The 9,787-nt window shown below is 52.9% G+C and overlaps 1 protein-coding gene across 1 annotated transcript; it reads right to left on the bottom strand.

Moving 5' to 3' along the window:
* Positions 1-6,041: 6,041 nt before the first annotated feature.
* Positions 6,042-7,180, bottom strand: LOC102564506 (vitelline membrane outer layer protein 1 homolog). The gene is made up of 3 exons (XM_006266909.2): positions 6,995-7,180; positions 6,629-6,744; positions 6,042-6,348 (listed from the first exon to the last, which is right to left on the bottom strand). The coding sequence occupies exons 1-3, from the start codon at positions 7,178-7,180 to the stop codon at positions 6,042-6,044; spliced, it is 609 nt and encodes a 202-aa protein (XP_006266971.1).
* Positions 7,181-9,787: the final 2,607 nt, after the last annotated feature.

Here is a 9,787-nt window from a genome sequence, read left to right as displayed (position 1 = left end):
TGGGGTAGGCACTGCCCAGCTGGGGCGGAGCAAGAGACAGAGCTGTGAGCTGCTCATCTGATGCCCCCTGGATTTGTGGCAGGGTGAAGGTGGGCTGCCACTGCAGGTTAGGGATAGGGCTGTGCTGAACTCTTCTTGGCAGGGAGGCTGGGCCAGGCTGTGCCCAGGGCAGGCGGCGGTGGTGCTGGGAAGGAGGCCATGGTGGGGGGGAGCTACACCTACCTGAAAATTTGCTGTAGCCCCCCGCTCCCAGAGCCACTGTCACCTGCCCCAAATGCAGCCCAGCCCAGCCCCCCTGCCAGGAAGAGCTCAGCACAGGCCCTGGCCCCAGCCCACAGAGGCAGCCTCTCCTTGCCCTGTGTGCAGATCTGGGGGGGTACATGTCCCCCCCCACCCATGGCATCCTGGGGTATGCATAACAGTGGGAGCCTGCCCCCCAAACCCTCTGGACAAGCCACTCGCAGCTCCATCCTGTGTCCTGCCCTGCCCTAGCTGGGCAGCCCCTGTCTCAGCCGCAGCCCCATTCCATCCTTCACTGCAGGGGCTTTAATTTGTCCCCCCCTGCCCCTTCTGTCCCCCTGCCCCTTCCCCCATAACAGACTTGCCAGCCAGACCTGGCTGCTCTCCATGCTGCTGTGCTGTGCTGTGCTCCTGGCTCCCTGCATGTTACACTGCAGCTGCGCGCATGCATGGAGCGTTTATTGGCTACATTATCAGCCACATCAGCCAAAAAAAAGACGATTGCTGATACTGTCAATTTTCCTTATATTGGTGCCAATCCGATATGGGATCAATGTATTGGTGCACCTCTAATAATAACTATAGTAACCTATGGGGACAACACTCACCCAGGACAATGAAACATCAAGCAAGCGGGAACCAGAGAGCAGTCTCCAGGCCCAGCTGCCAGTCCTAGACTGCTATCTGCCCCTGGGGTGAAAAGGGCATATAGATGCCCTATTTAGGGAACTATTTACAAGAATTGTTTATGGTAAATCCTACCCCCTCTGAGCCCCACAAAGTGCTCCCCACTGGAATTGCAGGCTAAGACTTAACTGACTTATCTTTCTTTGTTGCAACTTGCTGCTAACAAATAGGAAGGAACTAGTTGAGAATGTGACAGCAGAAGGTAGGGGCAGATCCAGAGGGATGCAGTGGTGCAGTCACACCCCTCTTTTACCTCTGCTCTACTTTTGAAGTTTAAAATAGCAGCGCTTAACCTCTGATCCATGGGCCAAATATGTCATGTGGCATCATTTCATTCAATCCACAGGGTTCTCCACAGGGCTAGAAATTTGATGGCAGGGGAACGGTAGCCATATTAATAGCCGCTTCCCTGCTGCAAGATTTCTAGATTTATGGGGAGTGTTGTGGGCAGGGTGACATGGCCCTTTGCATCAGATGACACCAGTCTGAGGTGGACTGGTGTGCTGAGTCACTTAAAAGCTGGAACTGATGCACAGGTTTGGGCCAGTGCATAAGATTGTACCTGTGCACCAACCTTGCATCAAGAATCCCATCCTGTGGCCTAGCCCCAAAGCCACTCATCCAGCCCATGGGGCTGGAAGGTTGACTACCACTGGTTTAAAACAAGCTGCCTGACAGCAACAGCTGCATTTCTATTCAGGTGGAGCTGAGGGAATCAACTGACTTCAAGGTTCGTTATCAGAGATCCCGGGTTTCTCTGTTAAAACATCCAAAACTCTCTAATTAAACCCCCTCCCCAATCCCTGTTTTTCTGCATTTAAAATGAAATGCCACTAATACATGTATATCAGTTGAACACAATGTTTTACTGATATATTTACCATTTTAAAGCAGTGTGGAAGCCTACCAGTGCTTCAAAATATATACAATGAAGTGTATGTCTGTATGTATGTATATTCACTTGTAACTCAAGAATGGCTGGTCCTATCTACTCTAAACCTTCCAAAATCACTGAATACCACCCCAAAAAAAAGATAGGTGTGGTATTTTTCACTTGATCCTTTTTAGGACTTCCATTGACTGGGGTTACTTTGCTTCTCAGATAACAAACTGGTACCACTCCGTTTTGGATGCAGTGAATTCTTTTAAGAGAAAGAGAAATTTGAATATTTATCTTGCTGGGATCCTATGACCCCCGGCTGACTTCCTGCCCCTGGGGCGGGGGGCTGGACTTGAAGATCTTCCCAAGTCCCTTCCAGCCCTAATGTCTATGAAATCTATGAAAATCTATGAAATTCAGTTCAATTGTCATTATTGTATTGACGCTTGCCTTTTTTTTCAGCTCAATTGCCATTATTATATTGACGCTTACCTTTTTTATTCACCACACATTAAATATTAACTGTTAAATATGTTGTACTAAGTTCTTTGAAAATACACAAACACAGCAATTGCAAAAATAACAAGAATTTTATTTGGGCGAAGAACTGGTACTTCTGCTCGTCATTATAATAAAATTAATTCTAAATACCTATATGGCATTTGATTCTGTTGGTTTTTTTATCATGGAAAATCAGAGCTCCCCTTGCTCCCTTTGCTCACCAGAATGCCAGTCCAGCTGTGGCTGCCCTCCCTGCCCCGCTTTGTGGCAGTGAGCAGCTCTGATATGCCAGTGCCCCTCACTCCCAAGCCACAGCTCCCCCATCCCTGCCAGTGCTCCACACTCCCAACCCACAGCCCATGCCTATCCCCCACTCACTCCCTCCTATGTAGAGGAAAGTCTGCTTTTATACGCATGTGGAAAAAATCCAAAATGACAATGTTATGGTGGTCTTTGGCAAATGTAGAACACTCCAATGCTGCAGTCACGCACACAGTGCATTGTTTCTTTACTGCTGTTGACGACCCTACTCTTTCAACATCTTCTCTTCATCTCTTTTCGTTCTGTTTATGCTTAGCACTGGGGCGGCATGTAGGGGGTGCACACGGGTGCACACGCACTTGTTGAGCATGGTGGTACACCCCCTACAAAAAGGCGCCGCCGACACTGTTTGCAGTGCCTGTGGGTGGTCGTTGCTCGCCACTCCACCACTGACACTGCCAGCAGCGTCTGTGGGTGGTCCGTGACCACTGCCAACATTGCCAGCAGCACCTGCGGGTCATCGACAACCCCTGGTCAGCACTTGCCACCCTCCCCCACCACCAACAGCGCCAGCGGTGTCTGCAGAAGCTCTGCACTTACTGCCACTGTGCTCCTGCTGCCACTGTGCCCCCCCAGCCACTGGGGGCGCACACCTTTCATGCTTGGCATTTTCCATGTGTTCTACAATCATTGGCTTTCGAATGTGATCTACACTAGCCTTGCTGCATGCAGTACAGAACAGCACAGTACCGTCAGTGTGAAATTTATCCTTGCCAAACAGAACAATTCATAGTTTCATAGTAGGTAGGGTCAGAAGGGACCTGAGCAGATCATCAAGTCTGACCCCCTGCCATGGCAAGAAAGAATGCTGGAGTCAAACGACCCCGGCCAGGTGATTGTCTAGCCTCCTTTTGAAGACCCCCAGGGTAGGGGTGAGCACCACTTCCCTTGGAAGTTGGTTCCAGATCCTAGCCGCCCTGACAGTGAAGTAGCGCCTCCTGATATCTAGCCTGAATCTACTCTCAGTCAACTTATGGCTGTTGTTCCTTGTTACTCCTGGTAGTGTTTGGGGGAACAGGGACTCTCCCATTGCCTGCTGGTCCCCCTTGGCAAGTTTATAGGCGGCTACCAGATCCTCTCTCAGCCTTCTCTTGTGGAGGCTGAACAGGTTCAGGTCCCTTAGCCTCTCCCCATAGGGCCTGCCCTGCTGCCCCCTGATCATGCGAGTGGCCCTCCTCTGGACCCTCTTGATGCTGTCCACATCCCTCCTGAAGTGCAGCGCCCAGAACTGGATGCAGTACTCCAACTGCAGCCTGACCAGTGTCACATATGGGGGAGGATCACCTCCTTGGACCTGCTTGTGATGCATCTGTGGATGCATGACAAAGTGTGGTTAGCCTTACTGACCATGTCCCCACATTAGCGGCCCATGTTCATCTTGGAATCAATAATGACTCCAAGTTCCTTTTCTGCCTCTGCACTGACGAGAAGGGAGTTCCCCAGCCTGTAGGTATGCTGCTGGTTCTTCCTCCCCAGGTGTAGTACCTTGGTATTGAAATACATCCTATTCTCATCCGCCCACCTCTATAACCTGTCCAGATCTAGTTGTAGCCTGTCCCTCCCTTCTAGCATGCTCACTTCTCCCACATCTTAGTGTCATCTGCGAACATGAACAAGGTGCTTTTCACCCCCTTGTCCAAGTTGCTGGTGAAGATATTGAACAGTGGGGGCCCGAGGACCGAGCCCTGGGGAATCCCACTGGCCACGTCCCTCCAGGTTGAAAAAGACCCATCCACCACCACGCTCTGCATGTAGCCCTCCAGCCAATGCGGTCAAAAGGGGTGGCTTTTTCACTCTTTGGCATCTTTTCTAGACTTAAATGCAATGTATGGAGGCTGAAGTAAAATTTGAGCTGAATTGGCTGGCACTGCCTGCAGGAGTTGCCCCAGTGCAGCCCCTCAGCAGCTGCTCAGAGATCACAGACAGAGGCTATGTCCCTGCTGCAGAGAAAGGCAACTTCCCCCCTCCCCCCACCCTTCATCCCATGTCTGTACCAATCTGATCAGGGGAAAATTCATTCCTGACCTTAACGCAGCATCAGTTTGATCCTGACCTGGAGAGGCAAGACCGTAGCCAGGACCCTCCAGAGCTGAGTCTCACATTCTCAACCAGCGGCTCACCAAACTATTCTTGAATACCTCTGATGCCTAGAAAATGGTATTTAGGGGTTTACTTTTGGGAATTGGCTTGTAGGTAAAGTAGATATGCATTAGAACAATAGTCCAGGGCAATAGCGCAGGTTAATTGATTTCTAAAAACCTGTTTCTGAAAGTTCCCTCAAGGCCCACTTTGCCTGACAGGCAAGCAGCAAGCAGACACACAGGCTGGGAAATTAAAGATGTGTTCCATTGCAATTGCACTGGAAATACTTCCGGTCCACTTCTGGTTCTGCCGGGAAGTGCGCAAGGTAATTACCATGCTCCAGAAGACTTGATTTTTTACAGCGTGTCAGAGCAGCTTCCCTGCACATGTATAGGAGTCCTATGGGATTCCCTGATTGAAGGAGGGCCTACCACCCCAGGAAGACATGACCTTTGGCGCCACACCTTTCCCTTGTCCCAGGTTTCTTTATTCCAAGACACTGGTTTGCCTGATCATCCACTGCTCCCAGTGGATCTTGGAAGGCAGCTACAGTGCATTTTAACAAGATTACATTTTTTCAGGATTCCCAATTCATTCAGGACCCCAGAGCTCTGTAAAGGGCGTTCTTTACCCAGTCCTTCCCCTCCCCTGGATTTTGCCACTCTAGGTGCTCACTGTTTTGGAACACTTTATTTTTTCCAGCTCTGTTCCACAGCACAGCCACCCCATCTAGTTTGCTGCCCCCTCAAGATTCAAAAGCTGTTCCACTCCAGTGCAGTCTGCTATGCAGGGGCTTTATTGGAAGCTCAAACCAGAGAGAAATGAAGCTTCCTCAGGGGTGTTGCTAGTAGAGAAGGATATACATAGTGATCTAACAGGCAGATCTGTGTTAGGAGTTTGGGGATGATTCTGGGAGGTGAGACCAGATTTTGGGGAATAGTCAATGAAGTTCCCAGAGATACCCTATCCCATGGTGAGTGATCAAGGAATAGCTGGATCCTTGGGTGGGGATCATTAGGGATATATGTGAGGTGGAATCCATAGGATTAGGGCTCTGGGGACAGACTGGACGTCTAGAAGGAGGGTAGGTGCTCTGTGAAAGTAGATCTAGAGGTTGGGGGTTCTGCAAGTGAGGACTTTGGAGGGCCCCCTAGCATCTGTGGGTGAATACTCTGGAGTTCAGGGCTCTCAACATGTGGACCCTATGGAAAGCTCCATGCTAGCCGATCTAGAATTAGGGTCTCTTGGGCTGGGGCTCTGGAGACAGACCAGAGCTCTGTAGGACAGATCTGGGTATAGGTGTCTGAGGTTGGGAGCTGAAAGTGGTGCTTCAGTGGTTGCAGCAGAAGAAGCGTACATCATTGAGGGCTGTGTCATCTTTTCCCATTCCCCGGGGGGCCTCCTGCCGTGTTTGGATGCCACATATACCTTTAGTGCATGACTGACTCCAGACACCCCACTCCCCCCAGTCTGGCCCTGGTGGCTCTAGGGTCTCCCCACCAGAGCAGGTAAAACGGGCATTGGTGGCTGCCAAGTTATCATGAAGAAAGCCATGTTGTGGGGGCTGGACCCTCAGTGAAAAGCGCACCAGGTAGCCATAATGGGGACACCACTTGGGCTGAGACCAGATACCCCACCTGCAGAAAGAAAGAAAGAAAGAAAGAAAGAAAGAAAGAAAGAAAGAAAGAAAGAAAGAAAGTGAGTCATGGAGATCAATGCTCAGGGCCTGTCAAGTGAAGGGGTGGGGGGTGGGCAACGGAGGTCTAGATGCTAGCCAGAAGGGGTAGATGTGCCCTTCAGGGATTCTGTGGTGCCCAGGGAGGATAGAGAAATGAAGTGCAGAGCCCTGAGGAAGCAGGGGGTTGGGGCTATCACACAGAGAGAATGGGATGGAGGTAGCAGAGTGGGGTCACTCACTTGCCACTCTGGGACTCCACTGTGTACATGCTGTCCTGGGCTTTTCCCTGGAAGCAGTGCAGTCGGATCCCATTCAGTGCTGTGTCATCCCTGTGGGACCCCTGGGGTGGCTCTACCTGGGAAGGGGTAACAACAAAGTAGAGGGAAGGAAATGAAACTGAATTCCATTTGCAGTCCAGGGGAAAGAGACCTCAGTACCCAGGATGGGTACAGATTTCCTTTAGGAAGGGAGAAAAATGTCCCATTCATTCAAAATGACATCAGAGCAGAAAGCTGTTCTCCAAAGAGGGGAGAACAGGGCTCGAGTGTCCAGGACAGTGCAGGACACTTGCCCATAAGGAATGGAGCCCAGGCATTCAGACTTACCTTAAAGCTGACTCCATTGGCATAAAACCCCTCTGGACACATCTCAGGCCAGGCCCAGTCACCCCAGCGTCCCCCATTGGACACGTCAATTAGGGAAATGTAGGGCCTAGCACCTTCCAGCAGCAGCCCTGCCCTTGCATCCACAGAGAGCAGAACCAGGAGCACTATGCCTAAGTAGTCAGCCATTGCTAACCTTTCTAATGCTGGCCCTGCAGTGCTTTTATATCTCCAAGAAGCCCAAACCCCCTTATCATGAGCATGGAGATCCTGTTTCATAGGGACAGGAGCATTGGCAGAGGGGATATGGCAGGTGGTGGCCTCCCAGCCTGGCTCTGGTTACCCTCCCAGCAAATCTATTGGCACCATTCAGCTAGTTGCCTGAGAAAGGATTAGCACTATAAAGAGAATGCCGAGAACCTGAGACTAATCTTCTCAACAGCAAGGAGAACGGGAACTGGAAAAACCAGGTGCAGGGAACTCTATGCACCACTAATCCTTCTTGCCTGTGGCTGGGCAAATCTCTGTGCCACCACCTCACACCTCATCACATTGTGGGGGTGAGTGCTCCAATATGCACATTTGTGAGGGCCTGTCAGGCTGCATGCGGCAGCGCGGGTATGGTGGGTCAGTGTGCCAGTGCTGCATAAAGGTCAAGGCCTTGCAGGCACAGTGGGTCACTGTCACCGACCACAACCGCTGGTTGGGGACTGCCCGCAAGTCCATGCCCTTTATGCAGCAGCTAGATGACATCCTCGCATCCTGGGACCCTGGCCTGAGCTATGCCATCTATTCAAGCATGGGTGGCCTACCCAAGCTTCCACTGCAGCCTGGCACCCACGGTGATGCATCACTGCTTGAGAGCCTCAGTCCACCAGGAGCCTGTCCTGCCACAGTCCCTGTCCCCAGCCTCATCAAGCAGCTCTGGGAGCCCCACTAGCCCACTAGCCCCACTAGCTCCAGGTGTGTAGCCCCACACAGGAGGTCAAGCTGGCCATGGCACTGCCAGCCCTTAGCAGCTCCAGCTCCTCCCTGGAGGTGGCCTCTGCCCAGGCAGCTCGATGCTGTGCTCCAGGACACCACTGGGAGCCATCCTTGCCACCAGTGAGGACTGACTCCAGTCTCTGGGCACTCCTGCCACGTCCACCTGGTAAATTCTGTACTGGGGGTGGAAGGGAAGCAAGGGGAGGAGGGCCCTCCCCACCTCTGCCCTTGCCCCTGGCCTTGTGCCCCGTCCCTGACCAGCCCAACCATGCTCCCCTGGTCCCAGGCCCCCCCTACTTCCCCCTTCCCCAACACCACACAGGGAGGTGGAAGAGAGTACAACACTTTATTGAGCAGTCTGTGCCCCTGCAGCTAGGCGAGCACAGGCCTCTCACATGTGGAGGAATGCGTCCATGCCAGCAGTGATGTCCTCGGTTGTGGGGAGCAGGGACGTGTAGCGCAGCCACAGGCAGCCCTCCAGGCAGTGACAGAGGTTGCAGGGCAGAGCAAACTTGCCCTCCACACTGTTGAAGCTCAGGGTCCCATGCCACATTCACAGGTGAACCTGAGGCACCATGGCAATCAGCAGCAGGGCATAGTGGGTTGGACACCCCTCCGTCCATGTAAACAGCTCCTCGTGTTGTGCCCGGGATACTCTTAGCAGGGGCATGCTTGAGTGCAGACCTGGTGCAGTGGGAGGCTGGCCCCTGGGTACCTTCCTGGAGAGGACCCCCTGGAAGGAGGGTGGAGGTGCCAACAGCTCTGTTCCCCAGTTGGCTGGGAGCCCCTTGCCCTTGCCCCCTGAGGCTGGGCACTGGGGATTTGGTGGCAGCACAAGAGACAGGCTGGCCTGCAAGAGCAGAAGGGGAAGAGTGGCTCTGGAGCCACGGCAGCACATGCTCCCAGGAGCCAGGCTTGTCCTGGCTTGCAAAGGGGCCTGGGGAGGCAGGCTGCTTGCAGCCAGCACCCAGCAGGGAGTGAGCGGGGATGGGGGGGCTCAGCCAGTGGCTGCCTGTGCCAGGTCCTGCCTGGCCAACTTATCATGGTCCCTGGGCATCCGTGCATGCATGACCCGCAATCCGAGGCCAGGCAGCACACAGCCCCCTGATACTGAGCACAGGATTCGAATTACTCTTTGACTCTTGGGGGAGTCTTAAAAAAAAATCGGGCTGCCCATTATGATGCCCTAACAAAATCAGAGACCCCCTAAATTATGATTTTCAGATCTTACAGGGGGGCTCTTGTCTTTTATGGCGGGGCTCAGCCCCCCCCCTACAGCTCCCCTGTTATTTGAACCCTGATTGAACATGTTATGTCAGAAATGTTGCAAACTCTCACAAACAGCCAATGGCTGGCGGGGCTTGCTCGGGGGAATGGCGGCTGCTGCTCTGCCCCACCACAGAGACTGGGGTGCTGGATGCCTGTCCCTAGGCTCCACCTCCTAGGCACCCTAGCCCACTGCTCCCCACCGCAGAAGGGCAAACGCAGCACCGCATAGGGGTTTGCATAGAAGAGAGTGCTTTATTGGTGGTGGGTGAGGTGGGTGGTTGAGAGGCTCTGTGGTGAAGTGGAGAGGGGGAGACAGGGTCTGGTGTGGGGTGGGGGGGGCTTTGTTGTGGGGGGAAGAGGACAAAAGTGCTTTTCTGAGAACTGTCCACAGTGAATGTGGTGCTGGGGGAGCACTGTGGGGATGGGATCATAGGGTCCAGGCAGGCTACAGTGGGGAATGCAGGAGCAGGTGGTCAGCCAGCACCTCTCACACCTGGTGCCCTGGTCCCCACTAGTGGATAAGCGGCATGCTCGGGGCCTCAG

The sequence above is a fragment of the Alligator mississippiensis genome, chromosome 2 (genome assembly GCF_030867095.1).
Source record: "Alligator mississippiensis isolate rAllMis1 chromosome 2, rAllMis1, whole genome shotgun sequence".
In the NCBI taxonomy this organism is placed as follows: domain Eukaryota; kingdom Metazoa; phylum Chordata; order Crocodylia; family Alligatoridae; genus Alligator; species Alligator mississippiensis.
The sequence above is the reverse complement of the archived record's forward strand: the minus strand, read 5'-3'. Positions and strand labels throughout refer to the sequence as shown.